General features: G+C 41.2%; 1 protein-coding gene across 2 annotated transcripts in view; it reads left to right on the top strand.

Annotated features, from left to right (window-relative positions):
* LOC146630288 (protein sidekick-1-like) overlaps window positions 1-23,119 on the top strand; it is a 292,332-nt gene that overhangs the window by 199,110 nt on the left and 70,103 nt on the right. For both annotated transcript variants that reach the window (XM_085355729.1, XM_085355728.1), the window contains 8 exons: window positions 984-1,067; window positions 6,094-6,288; window positions 7,610-7,726; window positions 7,859-8,026; window positions 11,243-11,345; window positions 12,639-12,812; window positions 17,749-17,885; window positions 19,084-19,231. In XM_085355729.1, the coding sequence (XP_085211855.1) occupies window positions 984-1,067; window positions 6,094-6,288; window positions 7,610-7,726; window positions 7,859-8,026; window positions 11,243-11,345; window positions 12,639-12,812; window positions 17,749-17,885; window positions 19,084-19,231 (1,126 nt within the window). The remainder of the gene's footprint in view (window positions 1-983; window positions 1,068-6,093; window positions 6,289-7,609; window positions 7,727-7,858; window positions 8,027-11,242; window positions 11,346-12,638; window positions 12,813-17,748; window positions 17,886-19,083; window positions 19,232-23,119) is intronic.

Genomic DNA, 23,119 nt, shown 5'->3' with positions numbered 1-23,119 from the left:
TGCGCCAACTGAAAGATCAAGTAAAAAACAAAAACGGACTTGTGTCACGTGATGGAAAGTCCTGACGTTTACAGAACTCCTGCATGGTAGTGATGGCAATAAGTGAAAATGCAGTCCACGGAAATACGATGCAAAGAAAAGAAAATATTGTGGGATAAAAAGGGGATTTTCAATAGTCTTAGAGGGACAGCAGAGTTTTAAAAACCTTATTGTTTGCATGTTATTACCTTAAACCTATCGGGGGGGAAAGCACACAAATGAAACTTTTATTAAAATTCTCCTTTTTCAATAAGAGGTATATTGTTGCAAAAGCCAAAATACACATTTATTATTTAAGTCATACACTGGACATTTCATTTTCCTCAGTCATTCTCTGGTGAACAATTGCTACCATTGTGTGGACTCACAGACTCAGCTGTCATCTCTTTGTAAATATTAACAAGTGCTTAAAAACTGAGGAATGGAGTCTGTGCAGCAGTAGGTAACTTCTTTTATAGCAAGTAAAATGTATTAGAATATTATATATATGCAAGCATATATTTACATTCAAGGTTTTTGTTTATTCTCACCACTGCTGTCAGCACTTAGAGCAGTGCTGGTGAAGATGTTTGGATGGAGCAGTCATTGGCAGCAAAATGGAACTGTTTAAGAAAGAAAGAGGAGGATTGTGCCCCTTGGGACCTTCCCCGAATGTGTTTTTTTGTGGCTGTGTATGGAAGCCATTTCACAGAGCATATAGACACAAAATCCTGCCTTCCACTGGCACTTAAGTTACTCAGTGCCAAGAGGGGAACCATTTCTATTCTGCGGTGCTCCATTACAAGTCTCCTCTATTAAGGAATAAATACTTGGAGTGGGCAAACTGTAAATTTGTCTGTTACATTTTCATTTTCAGCCTTTTATTTATTTATTTGCCTAAATTGAGAGCTTGTTAGTAGCTGTTTAATGACTTGGTGTTATTACAATTTTTTTTTTCTTTGCAGAACCGCCCTCTCTGACCGCTCAGCCAAAAAGTAAGATCTTTGGAGAGCTCGACAGGAATGCGGAGATCCCATGCCTGGCTGCAGGTATGCATGAGATAAATAGTTGTATGTATAAAGTTGTAGAATCTAAGTTTGTAATAAGCCTTATTTTTGGTGGGGGGGGGGGGCTAATTTTTATACCTGTTTATAATAACCATGATGGAAGTTGGGTCAAAAAGCTAGGTGTCACTTTGTTTCTTTGAAGCTGACGTCCAGCTGTCTGCGAGGGAAAGCTTGCTTTGTCGATAAAATACAACAACGCGCAGTAGAAACAGACAGGAAATAAATAGTGGAATTTTAAACTGAAGTGTGAAATGAGAAGATGAAGACCAGCATTCTCACTGGGGTGACTCAGATTATTACATGGAACATGTAACACTTCCATTAGGCACTCTCCTTAAAACGATAATAGCGTTAGTCTCAGTCTTGTTAGTCAACACTCAGTATTGTCTCAGTCATTGTCTAGATTCACACTTCATCAAACCTCCCCTGCCCCTTTACTGCTGTGTGAAAATGAAATAAAACAAACAATGAAAATTATTTTGATAAAGTTTCTAAATTCCTGAAAAGTGTCAGGGGAGGCTATTCCACATGCATTCAATGATCCAGCAGCCACTTAAAGTGTGCTGAGTCTCACAGGCTGCTTGTGCGTGCCACCACATGAGTCGTAGAGCTGATGCATACTCACACGTCGGAGTTTTAATTATTCTTTAACTCACTAATGTTTAACTTGGTTCCATCAAACTTCCCCAGCTCAATAGTTGTGTTACTTTCTGAAATGTTATGTTTGGATATGCTAATAATGCATTATGTCTCTAAATATGTGTGTATTTGCATAATTTTCCAGACCTCAAATCTGAACACTGGATAAACCAAGTTGTTGTTTCATTTTGTTGATATATGAGAGTCAAAGAGTTTTTTACCAAAGGGATTTAAAAAATCTCTTTTTATGACTTCATAAACCAGAAAATACTCCCACCAGACAGCTAATAATTGTCAAATTCCACTATATTTGTAGGAATAAACTGTCGTATAAATAAAGCTATGAATAAATAAAGACTGAGAACAAATACCTCAGAAAAAGCTTCAGGATATAGACAGGAGGAACTGTTCGGTGCACACTGTATGGCTGCTCGGCCATGGAAATGCATGAAGCTCCCAGCACACAGTTTTTGTGCTGATGTTAATGTCAGAGGAAGTTTGGGGCATTGCAGTGATTGAGTCAGCAGAGTGTTGGAGCCTTTACCCACCTCAGCACTCGGTGACCCCGCCATGGCTGAATTGCTGTGGCTCCTGAGCGCCTCCACATTGCAATAATACTGCTTAGAGTTGGAGAATCTAGGAGGAAGGAAATTTCCCTAACTGACTTGTTTAACCAGTGGCAGCCATCACATGCTCAAAGTTTTTAAGCTCTTTAGAACGACCAATTCTTTCATAACTGATTGTAAATGGAGTGCATGGCTGAGTGCTTGATTTCATACACCTGTGGCAACGAGACTAAAAATACCTGAATTCAAAGATTAAGAGGTGTGACCCAATACTTTTGTCCACATGTTATGTCAGTATTACAGGTTTTCCTAAATGTGACGTTTAAATGTCAAAATTAGATATTATATTATTAGTAATGTATTAATTTGCACTAACATCGTTTTCTCTGAAAAAAGACTCAAAATGAGACTGAGCAAAACATGTTTAGCACTTAGTGTCTCACCTTAACTGCTTCTTTAACTTTGGGTGACGGACACTAAGCGAGAGAGAGGATGTGATGGTTCTACGTCATGTGTTGTTGTGGAGTTTTCTTTTAGTACGTTATATTTCTATTCAGTGTCTTTGGGGTTTCTTTTAGATTTTACTATAATGCTAGTGTTTGGTGTTTTTGATTATTGTTAGTTTGCACTTTGTGTTACTTCACATTTTGGACTGTTTTTAATTCTGTTTACAGACTAATAATTGCTTTTTGCTATTTAAGCAACCACAGGCACATAACCAGTGTTGGGATTGTTAGTGAATAAAGTAATTATTCGATGTTCTTCTTTCCTTTTGTTAAAGTAATGCAGTATGTTACTTAATTATTTGCTGGAGAAAGTAATTTGTTAGACTACTCATTATATTACTTTTGCATTGCTCCATTACATGTGAAATGCACTGTTACTCAATTAACAATAATAACCTTAGGGTTTAGGACCTTGTACATCTTATCTTATAAAAAACAATGTGTTCTTTTAGTGTTTATGTATGAGCAGAAAACTGGCAACACAATGCAAATTTGAAAAACCAGCTCGGAGAGACTTCAAAGTGATCACCACAGTAATTGTACTGTAGAAACAGGTGTGAATAGACATCAAGGCTACAAAGCTGCCAGCTTGACTGCTCATCATTGTGTTTTTTACCTGTTGAAGTTCTGGCTGCTGGGCTGCCAGACACTCAGCATTAACATCACTCTCGGTTCTTCACTAGCTTTGTGTTAGCATGCTGTCTGTGCAGATGTTTCCAAAGAGCTGAAGTTGTGTTACCACTCCTGGGTGCAGGTTGCACTTTACCATTGTGTTCTTGTCCTTTCATGGATTAAAGATAAAAGCAATGTCCATATCTCCACTCCTCACATGTTGTACTCTGCTTTACCATTTTCCTCCTCCCTGCACATGAACCAAAGTCAGTCGATTGTAGCACAAGTGGAGTAAGAAAAAGGCATGTTTGTTATTTTTTTTCTTTCCATGCACCTCTCTTGCCAGTAACTGAAGAATATAAGCAACAACATGGTTGTAACTGTATAAAATTAGTGAGTTTAGTACAGTAACTTGTTACGACACTGCACTACTGAAAAATGTAACTTCACTAAAACTGTCTCGCACATTACATTGAACTATAAAAAGCACTGCGTTGCTCGGGAATGCATTACATGCAACACTGCAGATAACCATCCACACACATTTACTTTACTATCACCAGTTACTGTAACGTGTAAGTCTCCAGACTGTGGGAGGCCACCAGACCACACGGTGAGAACCAATGCAGCCACAGGGGGAGCACTGTGCCATCCCATTCATTTCTTCTATGTCAACTTTACAAGTCAAATGTTGAGATTTGCAGCTCTTGTCCTGCTGTTTGCTGTTGCAGTTGTGTCAAGGTGACTCTGCTAGCAGGGGTTTGGCATCATTGGATATGTGTGTGCCTTAGTTTGAAGGCTTCATGAACAATGACACTTTACCATTGTGAGCGCACGCTGGTATGCTGACACCGAGCCTGAAAATTGCACTTGTTCATGACTCTTGTCTTTAAATGGATTACATGAAAACACTTATATGAGCCGGGCTAGATACAGCTCTAAAAACTGCAACACCCTCCCCTTTCTCTCTCTCGCTCCCTCTCTCTCTCTCTCTCTCTCTCTCTCACACACACACATACACACACACTGAGTGAGTTTATGTTCCTCCTCAGTAATCTGATACAGTGGCAGTGTAATTAAATAGCAGGGGCCTCAGGCTATGGAGAGAGGGATGGAGGCTAAGAGGAGAGATGAGGGAAGGAGAAAAGAGCGCACGGTGACAGAGTGAGTGAGACGAGGAGGGGGTGAAAAATACGTCACGCGTGTCTGTGAAAGCTTGACACCAACAGAGTGAGAAACGGTGTGGAATTCATCGCTCGCTCTAACAGCCACAAACACACACACACACACACACTGGTGTGAAGGGTTTGAGACAGAGTAATTGCATGAGCCCCCTGCCTGTCATATTTGGCATGTCTGTCAGACAGGTGGGTGCTGATAGTGTAGCTCTTCGATGTGCTGCCCACATCTTTTATTCAGAGTGTTTTCTGGACCCTTCTGCCACCCTTACCCTACCACCCACACCGTCCAATCAATATATTATTAGCGGTCATTATGCCTACATGCATATTTATAGAGAGAGAGATTGGATAAAAGAGAAGAAAGATTGTTGAAATGAGTGTATGTGTGTGTGTGTTTTAGTGGGAGTTGGAGTGGTTTGCTCAGCAGCGAGGTCAGCTAGCTGCTTATTACAGTTTTTGCCCACTGCTTGAACACATTTTGCAAAACCCCGCTCGCTGTGCCAAAACTGTACACACAAGTACACATGACACAACACTGGGAAATATACTATTCACATCTGTGCCAAATTGGAACTCTACTCCCAAAACCTAAACTCTGCTGTCAAAACCTAACATTCCTTTGTCAAAATGTAACTCTGTTGACAAAATGACACATACTTGCATCATATGCAAACACTTACAGATCAGGGGGAACACACTAGTCTTCTTTACATAAAACACTGCAGTCCTTGATTCCCATTGTTTATTCAGAAGGCACATTTACAGGAGACACATTTCCAAACAACCATAAACGCAAATAGACCTACTCAATACTGTACATTGCAGTACCATGAATACAGGTACAGCAAATAAAACAACAACAACACAATAGTACTGCAATAGAAAAAACACTATACTGTAAACACAAAAAACCATGACAATTGTGCATAAATGGGCTCATGGATCCCGCCGTCTGTTGGGGTCTGGCCACAGGACCTCATCAACATCGCAAGCAATGTCCTCTCCCGCTAGGCACCGGGGTAAATATCCTCTTGCTCTCCCTCCATCCATGCTTGCAAAGTTCTTGGAATGGCTACGCTGAGGGCTTTTTGTAGTTGGCTAATTGGTGTTCGGTTTTGCAAGTAGGTGCCTTCAGGTGTGTATTTGAGTGGTTGCAATTACCCGATGTGTTTTGTATTTTGGATACATGTGTTTTCCGAATGGCACCCTGAGATTTCATTTTGTGAGCGAAGTGTCTTATGTATGAAATAGAGTGTAGCATGCAGGACCATGTGTGTTGCATGAGGGAGTAGGTGTGTTGCATAATTGGTACTGGGGTGCAAAGCAGCGCTTTTGTTTAAGGTAGGGGTACATGTGTTTGAGGTATGGTAACAACAGCTTCACGTTGTGTTACTTTAGTCTAAGCATGGGTTTATAGTGTTCAAGCAACGGGCAAAAACTGTAAGAAAACTGAAAAATGTTCTTACACTGTGCTTTTGTGTGCCATGTGCATTCATATATGTAGGTGTGCCTCAGCCCAGGATTGAGTGGTATAAGGACACGGTGCCTCTTTCCAAACTGGCCAATCCTCGCTACAAGGTCAGCGCAGCAAACGGGCTGACTGTGCGCAGGGTGCAGCCGGGAGACGGAGGAATATTCCAGTGCTTTGCTCGCAACCCTGCTGGAGAGGCTCAAGCACAGACACAGCTCTTTGTCTCCAGTGAGTTTCTCTGATGCATACACACAAGAATGGAAGCATGAATAGACAAACCTACATCAGCCTTGAATTCTGACTCTCTATTCACTCTTGTATCACTTCACTTCTGTACCAGCTTTTTCTTTTTTATTGTCACTTTCTTTGACTTTTTCTACCTTCACTACTAGCGCTGGAATTCAGCATTGTTTTGTTTCTAGATTATTTTTTGGGGGGAATCAATCGAGCTTCATGAAACTCAAGGTAAAATTGTTACCATTCTTGGGTTCCCCGAAAAGACAGTAGACGATTGAGCCTTCCTTTTAGCCCCTCAGTTCATCCTCTGTCTGAAACAACCTGTTTTTGCTCTCTTCCCTTGCCAGCTTTCTTGTGATTGACTTGTAAACAAAAGGTTTGAACACCATGTGGATGCGGCTGCTGTTCTCACAGCCAGAGCGGTGGGGCTAAGATTACCATACCAAGGATATGTTCTCTCACTGACATATCACAGGTCAAGACTAGAAACAAAATGCTGGAAACTAAGTATGCAAAGCAGTATGAATGCTGAGCTTTTAGCTCACAGGTTTGATATATTAAAGTTTGTCCATATACAACTATGACAATAATATATATCAGAATAAATAAGGGAAAGCTTAATAGGTTTTGAATCCTGCAAACATCCAGAAACTGCCAGCTGTGTTATACACCTGAAATGCTGCCAACCTCTGTCTTTGGACCATATCTGTACAGATGATAACATGTACAGTTAATAACATGTATTTGACTAAAAGCATGTCCTGTGTGGGCGTGTTCTCTGTTTTGGTCAAATGACTAGACAATAAGAGTCCGTAAATACTTAAAGGTATTGTTGTGATCCCACTATGTGAGGAAATTTGTGAACATAGTACAAATGAGATGACGTAGGATTTTCAATTTATACCACAGGTGTATCTAATAAAGATCAAATCTTAGTGACCTTTAAGGTCAGAGGTCAAATGAATCTACTAGGAGGCTGAGGGGAGCCGCCAGTATATATTTTTTTTATTATCATTATTATTAATTTGATCCCTCTACTTTGACGTAATGGTTTTTAATATGTATCAGGCTAGAAAGTTACATTCGGTTTAGTGAGAATTATGCTATAATTAAAAGTCTCCATGGAGCCATCCACATTTATGCACAGACACGTAGTGAATAAAGCGTCCATTGATCAGAGAGGGTGCAGTTGTGCTCAGGTAAACACTTTCATCCTGTAGCTCAAGTCTTTCTCTTTTCTCCTTATCCACAGTGTCCTCTAATGTTCATTGCTCTGCCTTCTGCTCTCTCGTGCTCCCTCTGTGTGTTTCAGGTGTGCCCCCCACATTTGCATCACCTCCCTCTGACCAAACAGTGACTGATGGCAACACAGCCTTGTTTACCTGCCAGACGAACGGAGCTCCAAAACCTGCTATTACCTGGAGGAAAGGTAGCAATGAAGCTCCAAGACTGAGACACCCCACACTGAGACACACACACGCACTGACATAATATATTTGTAATTAAAATGTGCTGACTTTTCTCCACCTCGAGGCTAATTTATTATTTTGTCCCTCCATAGGATCGCAGGTCTTAGCCAGCGGCTCTGTCCAGGTTCCCAGGTTCACGCTGTTGCAGTCAGGTGGTCTGCAGGTTCAGCCAGTCAGCTTCCAGGATTCAGGAGAATACACCTGCATCGCCTCCAACATGGAGGGAACCATCAACGCCACAGCTACGCTCACCGTGTGGAGTAAGACACATGCACGGACACACAAACAAATGCACATTAAACCGTTCAATATACATTTCCTAAACAGACAAAAACAGACATGGAACACTAGTTTATCCATACCTGTCCAATAGTATTAGTTCAGTTTAGTGAGCAGCTCAGTGATTGGTTATTGATGCAGTTGGCTGACTGAACTAATCATTGGATTTGCCAAGCAAGAGGATGATTGATTAGCCAATAAACCAATTGCTTGGCTGATTTTTTTATTTTATTTTTTTTGCATACATATAAATATATGTTCTGGCAGCTTTAGATTAAACAGGGTTCAATTACACACACTGTCAGATCCTTACTTCAGTTGAGCTGTGATATAAATGTAAAACGTATACCCTTCAATTTATTGGAGACACGGTCACATCACAAGTGCATGGTGACTGAGTTAGGGACATAACAGATGCTCTCCACTCTGCATGTGCATTTGTTTTTACACCAGCGCCACTTTTCTCTCTCTAAATCATATGCAACACCTGAGTGGAGCAAAGCACCAGTAATTTGATACTCAGCTGTTTTCCACAGCGTTATAATGTGCGTAGGTGTGGGTGCGTGCACGCTTGTGTGTTGTTTATCTTCTTGTAAACTAATTCATATCTCGTTACTGTTGAGGAACATTTAAATGTACACATTTTATACAGGGCCGTGCCTTGTAGTGTGATTCAACAGGTGTGTATTACAGTTTTTGCCCGTTGCCTGAACACATTTTGCAAAACTTTGCTCATTGTGCCAAAACCCTAAACACAAGTAAACATGACACAACACTGGGAAATATACCATTCACATCTGCACCAAATTGAAACTCTACTCTCAAAACCTAAACTCTGCTATCAAAACCTAACATTCCTTTGTAAAAATGTAACTCTGTTGACAAAATGACACATACTTGCATCATATGCAAACACTTACAGAGCAGGAGGAACACACTAGTCTACTTTATATAAAGCACTGCAGTCTTTGATTTCCATTGTTCATTCAGAAGGCATATTTTCAGGAGACACATTTGCAAACAACCAAAAAAGCAAATAGACCTACTCAATATTGTACATTGCAGTACCATGAATTCAGATAAAGCAAAAAAAAAACCAAAACAAAAAAAACCCCATAATACAGTAATAGAAAAAACACTATACTGTAAACAAAAAATCATGACAATTGTGCATACGTGGGCTCATGGATCCCGCCGTCTGTTGGGGTCTGGCCACAGGACCTCATCAACATCGCAAGCAATGTCTTCTCCCGCTGGGCACCGGGGAAAATATCCTCTTCCATGTCAAAACCATCCATGGATTGCTGTCACCTGAATGTCGCCGCAGGCCTGTTCCATTGCCTGCAGAAGAGGCATGCGGGCATGTAGTTGGCGGTCATATACACGCCATCTCCAAGCCGAAAAAAATTCCTCTATAGGGTTTAAAAATGGTGAGTAAGGGGGCAAGCATACCACTTCAAGTTGACTTTGGTTGGAGAACCAGGCCTGGACCAGAGCAGCCCGATGGAAACTGACATTATCCCATATCACCACAAACCTGGGCTGATCTGGTCTGTTCTGTACAACTATATCATGGAGAGCATCTAGAAATGTGAGTATGTGTTGGCTATTGTATGGACCTAGTATTGCATGATGGTGCAGAAGCCCTCGAAGGCATATGGCGGCACATAATGTGATGTTTCCCCCGCGCTGCCCTGGGACGTGCACAATTGCCCTTTGGCCAATTACATTACGACCCCGTCGTCTTGTTTTGCTCAGGTCGAATCCAGCTTCATCAGTGAAAATGTATTCATGAGGCTGTGCAGCTCCATCCATGGCCAAGATTCTCTGAAAAAAAGGGGAACATATCACTGTACTACAGTGCTACACATACAGCACCCTCACCCCATCACACAGGTACCTGTGTAGCTCTCAGAATGGATCCATGTGGTACTGATATGGTACATATTCAGCTGCTACTGGACTTCACCAATACTCTATTGTAAATGTAAGGGACAGTTACACGTACCCGTACATATTCAGCTCGAAGTCCTTTGACCCTGTCACTGTTCCTCTCGAATGGGACTCTGTAGAGCTGCTTCATGGTGATGCTGTGTTTACCCAAGATGCGTCTGATGGTGGTGATGCTCACATGGTCTATGTTGCTGAACACTCGCCTGTCTGCAAGTATTTTCCGTCGTAGCTGGTGGAGACGGATGGCATTGTCTGCCCTCACTAGGTCCACAACAGCAAGTTCCTGCCGTTGTGTGAACAGGCGTTGGCGTCCTCCCCCAGAAGGTCTTCGAGTCATTCTAGAGAAATACAACCACATATTGTCATCGGTTTGCTTATTTTTCTTACAGTACTTCACTGTATATACTGTATCATCCACTGTACAACACTGTACTTCAATATAAGTAATCATGGTATGTTTCACAGAAACTACCACTTTGGCTGCAAAAGGAGCATTAGCACCCTGCAATACCCTGTACACTTGATATGGTAACTGTAGAACAGTACTATGAAAACCATCTGAGTAGAGTAGAAGGCAGTGAGATGAAGACAGACCTGTTTTCTAGTCGGAATTTTCTTATTACAGATGCCACTGTGAAGCGGCTTAGATGTGGGTGGACTCTCTGCCCAGCTTCCCTCATAGTCAGGCCGTGGTTGATGACATGGTCCACCAAAGTTGCTCTTATATCATCAGAAATATGGGTCCGTGCATGGCCTCTTTGACCTCCTCCTCCTCTTCCTCTTGCTCTCCCTCCATCCATGCTTGCAAAGTTCTTGAATTGGCTAAACTGAGGGCTTTTTGTGGTTGGCTAATTGGTGTTCAGTTTTGCAAGTAAGTGCCTTCAGGTGTATATTTGAGTGGTTGCAATTACCCGATGTGTTTTGTATTTTGGATACATGTGTTTTCCAAATGGCACCCTGAAATTTCATTTTTGAACGAAGTGTCTTATGTATGAAATAGAGTGTAGTATGCAGGACCATGTGTGTTGCATAAAGGAGTAAGTGTGTTGCATAATTGCAACCAGAGTGCAAAGCAGCACTTTTGTTTAAGGTATGGGTACATGTGTTTGGGGTATGGTAACAAAAGCTTCAAGTTGTGTTACTTTAGTCTAAGCATGGGTTTATAGTGTTCAAGCAACGAGCAAAAACTGTAATTGTATTTAATTTAAGCCTCAGAATGTATCCCACCTCTCTGCTCTTTCCAGATCGCACAGTCATTTCTGTGCCTCCAACAGACCAGCGTGTTATCAAAGGAACCACTGCTACTCTCAAGTGTGACGCTACACACGACCCCAGAATCAGTATCAGGTAACTGTTCCTCAGTGTTTACTACTGTGTCTGTAAAGGTTCTCAGTCATCCAGGTCATCGTAGTCAAAGGAGCTTGCAAAGAAAAGCGTCTGGACTTCTTTAAGTTGCTTGAAGACGTTTCACCTCTCATCCGAGAAGCTTCTTCAGTTCTAAGGTCAAATGGTGGAGAGTCCCAGATATAAACCTAGTGGGAGTTTCCCCCCACAGAGGGACAAAAGGACCCCCTGATGATCCTCTAATGGCTCAGGCGATTAGAGGATCATCAGGGGTCCTTTTGTCAGGTTTATATCTGGGACTCTCCACCATTTGACCTTAGAACTGAAGAAGCTTCTCGGATGAGAGGTGAAACGTCTTCAAGCAACTTAAAGACGTCCAGACGCTTTTCTTTGCAATCTCCTTTGACTGTTTACTACTGTATTTTTTGGGCCATAAAGTGCACCAGATTATAAGGCGCATTAAGCGAATCAAAACAGTCAGATAAGTCAAACTTTACTGAATTCATTCTTCTTGCTGCTCTATTCCATATTAATGACTAACCTGGTATTGTGGATGGATTACCTCAGTTGTTCTCCTGACTGAAGTTTGGTCCATTTACAGCATCCTGCCATGCAGTTGCATCTGTCCCTAATCATCGGAAACCCTCGTGTTAACTTTTATCGAGTGGAAAAAAGTTAATCCTCCAGCTTCCCTGTGCTAATGTTATTCTAACATAGCTGTGTCACTAGCGATCACATAGCAGAACATTGCGGTGATTATATACCAGCTAGTCTAACTTCAGTAGCCCTACAAAGGTCACTGCTGTTTAGTTTTTTTGTCTTCATTTAAGTTGAAAGTGATAGCAAAGCTGTACATTTACATTTTTTCAGAAATCTCTCAGTCAGAACATGCTATATCATGTTTAGGTGGAAACTAGCGAGCTAATTTCCTGCTAACTTCGCAAGGCTCCTGGCTACGGTACCTGTAATGCTCCGACAATCCATCAAGTCAATCCATCAGGCTTCGTAGCTTACTAAAGGTGTACTAAAAAAACGTTCACCGATTTTTGAGCGTCATGTACCACATAAAATCAGTTCGAGGTCAGTAAGCACAACCAGAATTCATACATAAGGCGCACCGGATTATAAACCGCACTGTCGATTTCTGAGAAAATTAAAGGATTTTAAGTGCGCCTTATAGTGCGAAAAAATGACGGTACATACATGAATACCAAGTCTGATTCTCTGCCGTGTTTGACAGTTTTGTAAACTATTGTGTTTGAGTTTTGAAGCACCCAAATTCTTCCTCTGTTGCAGCTATAAATGGGAGCGAAGCGGCATGCCGGTTCTTCCGACCAGTGGGGGGCGCGTGTCTGTACGCCAAGGCCTTCTCACTATTAGCCAGACGTGGTCAGGTGATATCGGGGATTACACCTGCACTGTGACATCACAAGCTGGCAATGACTCCCGCCCCGCACGCCTGGAAGTCATGTGAGTTCAGGGAAGAAATACCTTCTGCAATATTTAACCCTCTTCTGTTTTAGGTCATTGTTTGACTTTTCCACCCTTAAGAATGGCCACAAATTTAGCCATTAACAGCAAAAACCTGCAAGGCCAAGTAAACAGCCTTGGGCTTTTTGAAAAACAGACACTTGGGGGATGCTGAAATGCAATAGGTCTCCTAAAACTTATCATTAGCCTAGAGTAGGATTTTATTTTACTACGATATAAAATACAGACAGTTTTATTTCCACCTAATCTGCACATTAGAGGATAAAGAACAGCGTTATACCACTGAATAAGTAACACTGACTACAACAACTCTACTAAATTGTATAAAACACAAAGGAAGCATAACAAGGCTGCATCCATTTGACTTGCTGGAGTAATCGAAGCATTCTGCAAATGTGCCATCCTTGAAAATCTTTAAACAAATAAAAGGCACTTGTTGGGTTTTTATAACAGATAATGTAAGGTAAACTAATAAAATATACGTGAGCTACAGGCTACGGATTTTCCTCTTTGCAAGCATTGTGTTGAGTTATATTAACAGGCTGCTTGCTTTAGTTTCATGTTTAATACACTGACAAGAAAATAGCACTATTCTTCTCTTTTAATTCGAATTGGGTTTCTTTATTAAATTCAGAAGCACATAATAAATATATTTTAACTTACCCTACACCTCAGGATAGTCTGATGATCTTAAATTTTCTGTGATAACTCTATTTGAGTAAACTGTGAATAAATCATTATCTTCTGGCAGCAGCGGTTTCCTTCCTCAGGATTTGACGCAGCAACGATTTTGATGTAACAGTGTCTAAAAACCTGAGGGAGCAGTCTATCCATAGCGAGCAATCTGGTTGATTCAAATTACTGATGAGACTGACAGGACGTACGCCTTATGGTACAGCATTTTACAAAAAAGACTGACTATACAAGGTGCAATTTAGGCGACGCAGCAGATGGGTAATTTGGTACACTGCCAAACATAAAGAAATGATTGTTGTCAACTTGTTTCATGTCTAATAAGACAGTTGCTTGGGTCTAGTAATAGCCGTGTTCAGTGCAGGGTCAGAGCCTCTAAATCAAATACTCTGTACATGCCATTGAAAGTCTAAAGACACTAGTTGTTATTAGATACCCCTAAATGTTATGTTCTTTATACATGCTGCACACTCACTGATAATACATCAGTGAGTGTGCAGCATGTATGGTATGCTGCACAGGTATGTTTGTGTACATACCTGTGCAGACTCCACACATCACTTTGTGTGTCCGGTATGCTCAGATTAAAACATATCACACACACATGCATGCACACACACACACACACACACACACACACACACACATATCAGCGTGTATCCCACGCTCCGACCCACTCAGCCTTATTACAGCCACTAAGAGAACAGGTAGTGGTATTTGTATATTAATAGGCACTTAAATAATACATTTCTAAAAGGCACTTATGATATATTAATATAATTGCCGGGTAGGAAAGAGAATGAACATGAGTCCACATCCTTCTAAATTATAGAGAGACAAGAGGTTATGCATGTCAGACGCAGAGGGAGAGAGCAAATCTGTGTTTATTGCTGTGCAAAAACATACTGGCCTGGATGGGATTTCTATACACCCGTGTTTCTGAGCGTGGTGTATGCGTGCGCAGCTGCGTGTATCCACATGTGTGACTGACATTCTCGTTAGCTCAGTATCAATGGGTCACAGGGGCTAACAGACGCTGGCGGCTGAGGAGACAGACTAATTACCAGCGGGTTATTGGTTCAACTCCCGTAAGACCCATTCATGTGTCTGTGAGTGTGTGTCTGTGCCTATGTGTGTGTTTGTGATTTGTAAGGACGGTGTGAAGGTACTTGCTCTAATGTTCTCTAAGCTCATCCATTAATTAATATGATCGTGTCAGCTCGGAGAAGAAAACATCATTCTCATTTCCCCTTGCTCCCTCCTAGCTTCATTCATTGGTGTCCTTCCTATTTCTTGGTGTGCTCCTCCTCTTCCTCTCACAACATTACAGTATGTCTTATTCCTCTCCCACATCTCCTCTAGTTCCCTTTGTTTCTGTGCTTAAATGTTAAACTGCAAAGTTGCTCATAAGGGAAAAAGGAAGCAAGGCAAATGTTTTCAAACCCTGTTATCTGATGCCCTTAATAGGACCTTGCAGGCTGTCGAAGCAGAGCTCTTGGACAACATATCTTTGAAAGCTATGTTGTCCATAGCTTAGAAATAATTAATAAGCTTATGAATATGAGATACAGCTATTCTATACACAGGGGACTCTCTCTTTTATTATAGTTTCAGTGTAAATATATTTATTTTGTTCTTTTATGTTGTCTCAATATTTCTACCAGCACCTGCAGCCTTCATATGTAGTGATACTAGGATTTGCTGTTCTCTCCTTTTCCTCCTTCAAGCCCACAGTCTACAAAAAGAGTTACGATACGCTAAGATTGGTGTAATCAAATATGTGGATTTCTATGTTGCTTTCATGAAAATACCTGTATTGCTTTCTTTGTTATTAACAGGGCAGGGATGAGAAAATGTGTGGAAAATGTGTTTTTTAATAGATGTGATGAGACGCAGTGATGCAGTGCACGTACAGAGTAAATATATGCAAGGCAGCGCCATATTTAAAAGATTTCACCCACTGGAACTGATCCTGGCTCAGACCCAAGATCTAGCCTGGGTGTCAGTGCTAGCAGTATGGCACCTCACATATTTAATAGAATAACAGAACACAGGAAACCAAATATCTGTCTACTGAACAGTCTGCATATTGTCACAGACGCGTTTATGAGATGCAAATGATACATAAGCAATCAGGACACATTTTGTCAAGATGTGGATATTAAGGAAAAGTGTGACAGTCTGAAAAAAAGCATGTATTCCCTTCTTTGCAAAAGTTAAATAAGTAAATTCAGTCCCCGTCTTGGGTCTTGGTGGCAAATTTGAAGCAACAATAAATATTTTGGGACCCTAGCTTGCAAGAAAGACCCGAAATAGGAGAAAATTCTATTATGTCCTAGTCAAAAAAATAACCTGATTTTACCAGCAGATCCAAAGTTCAGTATAAAGCTCTTTGAGGCTGTGTCTCATTTGCCTAAGATGTAAAAATAGTGTAATAAGTGTATAAGCAGTAAGGGTTGGTTCAAATGAGTGTATGGTTAAGCAAAAGAATATAGAGGGGAGGCTTATTTTAGTTGCTTTGATCTGCGTACGGTTGCTGCTTCCTATGGAAGCAGCTTTGCAACCCATTTTCACCCCAGAGCCACCATTCATGCTGTGTCTAACTTAGGCCCTAGTCACATAGGCCTAGAGACTGGATGGTTGCATAAACCTAAAAGATTCATTTCAAATCGCAATACAAGCCACTTCATGGTGCTTTATATTGTAAGGTAAAGACCCTAAAATAATATGGAGATTGTGATTGCCTTAGTCGCTATCAGACCGAGGTGATTGCAGGGATAGGGGCAGGGATAGCTCAGTAGGTAGAGTGGTGGCCCCATGATCGGAAGGTCGGGGGTTCGACTCCACTGCTACCTGCTACCCTGAGGTACCCCTGAGCAAGGTACCATCCCTACACACTGCTCCCCGGGCGCTGCATTGGTGGCTGCCCACTGCTTCACTGGGTGAATGGGTTAAATGCAGAGGAACTATTTACCTATGGGGACTAACACGCACACTTTACTTTACTTTTGCCTGTAGTTTGCATGTAAGACACTGGCTTGACTGCAGGCAATTGCCATTTACTCTCCCAAGTACGGCAACTGGAAATGGAGACCAGGTTGTTCAACCAGCACATTTTAACTTTGACTTTGAAGGCGAACATGGTGTTTCACAACCACTTAGTAAGTAGTTGGTGAGTGCTGGCAGACACGTCAGCATCTTCCATGCAAACTACTGGCAACTGCAGCAACCTGCTAGCGACCAAAGCAGTTCCATGGAGATATTTGGTTCAGCATTTTTACAACTAATTTCATGCTGGTAACTTCCAGCAACCACTTGGCAATCAGTTGCAGAATGGACTCTTTTCCATAACAACCAGTGGTTTCTAGGAAGTCACTGACCAGTCTCTAGGCCTGTATTGATGAGGCTTTAACATTTGATTTCAAAGTGACTTTTAGCAACCACTTGGAACCGTTTGGGGAATACAGGTTTTTCCCTAGTGTCCAGTGGTTGCCATATGGTCACTGACAAGTCTCTAGGCCTGTGTGACTGAGGGTGTAATCACTTCATATCTGTTACTGTTGACGTGAGCTCTGTTTAACGCTCTGGGTTTGCTGATGTTTCTCCCTCAGGCTTCCCACATATACACGAGGAAAGGTCCCAAAACAGAGCCATACTGTCATATATAAATTACTGCTGAGGGAAATAACAATTTTCCTTGAACTAAAGTGGCTCTGCTTGAAATGGAGTTGCAGGTTTATTTATAGACTGGGAGCAATGGCTTTTTGAAATCTAGCTGGCAATTGCTTGCAGCCAGGAAACAGTCTAGCCAAATGTCTGGATTCACACTGAAGTTATTGTAATTCTGAGGTTCCAAATTTTCATGTTCCTGTGCATTTGTCTTGATACAATAGAGCCAAAATATCAAACAAGCATGGATGCCTCATATGGGCCAAAACCATGAGTTAAGTCTTTGGTTCTGTCTAATGAATGATTTTATAAATACTTCATATTTATAGCTTTCATTGTCTAGTTTAAGCTTGATGTAACCTTGTTAATATTTACAATCAGCTTTATATGTGCAGATACAGTAACTTTACCTTTGCTACCTTTGATAAAGCCTAACTATTTCCTTGTCTTCATTCTTTATGTTAAGTTTAGCCTCAGATTGAATTGATAGACAGATGAAATTGAAACAGTTTCTGATGTTATTTTTTATTTATTTTTTTGTCTGTATATTCAGTGAGCTTCCACATTCTCCTCGCTCCCTGACGGCTCGCCTCAATGATTCAGACTCCCGCTCCGTTCTCCTGTCCTGGCTACGCCCTTTCGACGGGAACTCCCCTCTTCTGTACTACGTGCTGGAGCTCTCAGAGAACAGTATGTATGTGTATGTCCGTCCCTGGGCATACTTTATAGTTCCTGAACGGCGAACATCTGTTCACTCTCTGTCTACCAAGCACTGACGTGCACTCATTTACAAGAGACTGGCATATGGAGAATGGTGTTGCTGCGTAAGCGTACATGCAGATCCACTATAAACAAACTCTTATTTTCCCTGCCTCCTTTAGCCTCTCTCTCCCACTCTCTCGCTCTCTCTCTCTCCCTCTCTCTCTCTCACACCCACTCTCCAGTACAGATGTTGTAACAGCAGGCTGGCTCTCTATCAAATTATAGAGAGATAGGGAAGAGGTGTTGAGGAATAGACTGACAGGAGAAACAAAGTGGAGGGAGATTGGCTGTTGAGCCGCTCACTCCTGATGTAGGCTAAGGGGATCGGGCAGTGAATGTAACATAGACAGCCAAGCACTTGGCACATGACTCTAAAAGCTGAACTGATCCTTATTCTGATCATTTTTGTAGCGGCACCGCCAATGTGACTTAAAGCTTTGTGCTGTCACCATTAACCAGCTGCTCTGCTGCATCTATAAAAACAGAAGCATTGCCATGGGAGCGGAGAAGAAAAGTTTGGAAAATAAGAGGGAGCGATAAAGAGAAAGATGAGGAATGGAGAGAACCTGAACGTCTGGTCGAGTTTAGTGACGGATGAATCCAGACAGTGAGGAATGGATTAGAGTTTTCTGCACACTGATTATCCACTCTCTCTGTTATATATTAGATTTTTTTGTTGTTGTTGTATTGTAGTAAATGGGCCACTGTAACTACAATGTGTTTTCATGTCAGACAATGGCTCTAATACCCTGGGCGTGCTTAAAATGGCACATGCACGCTATCAGTCTCGCTTGCACAGATACATGTGGCTGGGGTGATAATAGAGATAATAGTGCATCTGTCTGTGGTATCTTCAGCAGGAAGACTGAGAGATAAGCTGGCAACAATATGAAGCAGCATCTGCGCTTTTTTATTAATCCTTCTCTTCCTTTCCTTCTTGTTGCATCATATGCTACTTCTCTCCTTTATAATTCTCTCCAGCTTACCCCCTGTTTCCTTTACTTTGCCTCTTATCTGTTTCTCCCCTCTTTCCATTTGATATATAGCTCCTGAGTGTCCCTGTGTCTCTGTTTGTCCTGCCTGCGCCAGATATTATCGGCCTTTAATCTCTGTGTCTTGTCTCTAGACTCGCCATGGAAGGTCTACCTATCAGAGGTTGATCCTGCAGTGACCAAGGTATCAGTGGGCGGGCTCACACCTGCCAGAACCTACCAGTTTAGACTCTGTGCTGTCAATCAAGTGGGCAGGGGTCAGTACAGCGCCGAGACGCAGAGGTAAGAGCGACTAATGTACATTTAGAGACGGAGCGAGGTGTCCGAGTAACACACTTACTACTCCCGGCTTTATTAAACATGCGTTACATACGTTGTGACCCCAAACAAGAATTTCACCGATGTTTTCTAAAAAGCACAAGACCATTTTTTGTGCAGAACATGCAATTATTTGTGTAAAAAAATATCATTTCATGTCTGTGTAATAGACACTGATCACGCTACTTTACAAAAGCTGAGAATGAATAAAATGCAACCTTTCAAAAGACATAGTGCCTGCATCCCCACGGTCTAGGTTGTGTATCTAAGAATTTGTGAGTTACATTGTGGGGGAACATGAGTGGGAACATGGGACTCGAAATGAGGATGAAACAGGGATAACAAGGCGTGGATGAAGAGAGCATCCCTTTTTGTTTAGAATCCATTTTCTTTGCAATGAGCAATTTATATTCATCACATTCATGCTGTAGATATCCAAGTTTGTGTGTGGTTGTGTGTGTGTTTGTGTGTCTTCATCACTTTCTATTGCACATATTGAACTAAGGGGTAAAATGATTAAATAAGCTGCTATTTGTATGTGTGTGCATGAAAGGTGTGATTTAGAATGAAAAACAAATAGAGGGCTGCGCAGATTTATGGTGTTTGCTTGTGCACGCATGTGTGTGTCTGTGTGTGTTTGCATGTTTATCCCAAGGGAAAACGCTAATGGGGGTAATTATGATGCCTTAGCACTGGTGCACTGTATACAGTGAAACAGGGTTAGTGGAGGTGTGGCAGGCCTCTTAAGGATTTTGCCTCTAACTGCGCAGATATACCAAGTCTCTAAGTCATGCACATAATACAACAGATGCAATGCTGCATTATGAAGTAGGCAAACACATACGCATGCAAACATGGTTTTGTCTTACTGAAGAGACTGACCACAGACAGATGCCAGTTGTTGTTCTGCCAAATACACTCGGCAGTCACAGCAGCTATGAGCGCTGCCATCGCACATCCACAAACCTCAGACAAGTCTGCTTTCACTTTGCCTCTTTTCAGCTCGATGTTCTTCTCTTATCTCTGCTCCTCTTCCAATCTTTTCTTCCTGTGGTTTCCTTTTTTTCAAACTCTTGCTCAGTAAATTCTCCTGTTGTGCTTGTTTGTCATTACTCGTCTTCTTCCTGTTTCTCTCTTCCTTCTTTTCTCCTTTCTGCTTCCTAGTCTTTAGTCCAGAGTTGGTTGTTAGAGGGTCCGGTCAATAGATTGGAGTCTCCCTAAGTGAAATTCTGGCATTAAGACAAGTTATCTCTGCTCAGTGTATCAGAGCAGATGGCTGCATCTCGTCCTCGTTGTTCATCTCATACGTACACACACACTTTCCTTTTCATCTGCTTGACTCACTGGTTCACTGGGATAAGACGCACACAGTCAGAGATGCCAAGGTGTGTGATGAACATAACACACAGTTAGGCATAGCACAATGTCCTGCAGGAGCACTGAGCACCCAAGCAGAAGCATGACAAAGAGCAGTAATGTGGACAGAGTGAGCGATAAAGATCGGGGAAAGAAATCGCTCGTAATATCGATGACAGAAAAGCCCTAATTAAAATTTGAACTTCAAGCTGCTTCTGCTGTCTCTCATTTTGTTTGCGTCTTTTTGATTACAGTCCTTATCAGAACAGCATCAAGTCGTAAATATTTTTTGTTTCTTTCTCTCAGTCTTGCCTCGTCATTACATTGCTTTTCTTTTCTTTTAAATTTCCCTTATCAAGAGTACTGTAGCGACGGGGTGTAGTGTGAGAGAAACTAAAAGTATAGGAATGAAGCTGATCAAAGCTGAAAAACATTACCTCTGAATGAAAAATACTCTTGAAGATTCCTAATTATGCAATCTGGAGTGTAACACATGCGCAGACTTATTCATGCATGACCTGCACTCACATCATTACCATCTTTAAAGAGGAAGCATTAGCAGAGGAAAGACAGATTATACATAAATGCCTGGAACTCCAGGCATCATCAGCACTTTAAAGCATCTTATTTCAGTTCATTTTGCCTTCACTCCTTTTTTTTAGTCAGAACCAAAAGACATCAGACTTGGGTGTGTGATAAAATGCTTTCCTCTGTCCCATTCTTGTTTGTCACGCATACGGATTATGCTTTTGGAGCTTCAGGAAGAAATGAAGACATATAGATCGACATTTTAACTTATTATATGGAAGACAGCAGAAATGGTTCAGGCTTTTTCTTCAGGCAAATCTATGTAACAGGAAAATGTAACAGGAATGCACTAAAGGCTGAAGAAGGTTTAACGTGGGCTGGTAACAGTGATCTCAGTTTAATGTGGTTGATATCTGATTTCAATCAGCCTCAACTCCTTAACAATTGGTGCACTTTTATCACTATTTCTTCTCATAGTTTGCAAGACTGTTGTTGTGACCATTCTTAGACATGTGCTTGCAAACATCTTTCCAGAAACAGGTAAAAAACAAAATCCAGGTTAAATCTGAATTGAAATACCTTAAAATAACAAATGTCCTGTCATATACCCTTTTAAAAAAATCCCAAATAGCAAAGTAAAGTGTAACATCAGAGGCTAATTGAATATGCAAGATCAATATGGTAGATGTGAAAAAAACGCTGTATTATATATAAATTCTAACAGCCAGTGCAAGGTGAATAGAAACTGAAGCACAGTAGGAGATAAAGTTCTTTGGTTTTATCTAAGAGAACTGCTTTAGTATTTGGATGTCTGTCTTGAACTTCACTAAACACTAAAAACTGTTTCTTTTTTTTTTCACTCTTTGTTAGAATAACTACATAATTAACCTTGAACATAAGAGGTCAGCCTTTATTTCCATAGAGCTTAATAGGTATTGCTGCTGTGGCCTTCAGATGGTGTGAGTTTTGTGACTGCTAACAAGAGGTTAAAATGAAAAAGTGAGGACCACAAAGTGCTAAAAGCAGCTATTAACAGTTACAGGAGTATTTGATGTTTTATGCTTTCATTTCTTTATCTTCAGCTTGACCTTCAGATATATTTATAATATTTTTCCCCCATGATTGATGTTAGACACACACTTTAGACATTACGGACTCTATCATGCTGGCTTTGACCATCATTTTGCACCTAAAACTATCCTAGTAGGTAATGATAGTTCATGAGCATCTGCAAAGTAATGAGGCTGAACTGCTCAGTATGACATGTCACATAACTTAGGGTTGCACGAAAAAGTAATTAATGATTAAGTAATGAGCAATGAATGAGGAGTTAGTAGTCTGTACCACTTAGCGGCTGGATCAGAGTCAATCAGGAGGAGCCACTCATGGAGAAAATCTTTTCCTCGCTGTCACAGAGCTAAATTATGAACTAATTATTCATTAATAAAGTGTCTCCTCTGTTCACTGGTGTTTTATCATAATGTTCTAAACTGTACATTCTTCAGTTCGGAATTACGGGAGAATTGCTCGTTAATATTCCTTTAATTATCAAATCATTAGTGAATCGTTTCTCAGAACTACTCCGCGTGTTTATGTGTTTCTGCAACTTTCACTTCTGGCCTGGCCTGAATATTTGTTTACAAGAACCTGAGGCTAGAACGTTTTTTAGCATCACAGGGCAACAAATCCATAAAACTCTTTCAGCATATTCTAATTAAAGCCATCTGGGAGGGAGTCGGACTCTCGCACGTCCTCTGGGCCCCTCTGTTTTCAGGCTTCAAGAGAATCCAGCCCGTGATGAGAAACTTTGGCCAGCGGCGTTTTTTTAGTTAGTTGAGCACAAAGTGAGGATGAGCGCTAACGTTAAAGCGGCGTATGACTGAATGCTGTCACTAACTGCCTGAAGAAGGCAGTGTTAAATAATCCTTTGGCTTTTGATCCAGTCAGTAGTCTACCTCCCCACATCCT

Source organism: Diplotaxodon limnothrissa, linkage group LG6 (genome assembly GCF_057381915.1).
Source record: "Diplotaxodon limnothrissa isolate DT_005_m linkage group LG6, D_limnothrissa_male_GT1.1, whole genome shotgun sequence".
Lineage (NCBI taxonomy): Eukaryota > Metazoa > Chordata > Actinopteri > Cichliformes > Cichlidae > Diplotaxodon > Diplotaxodon limnothrissa.
Note: the sequence above shows the minus strand (reverse complement) of the source record. Positions and strands in the feature narration are given on the sequence as shown.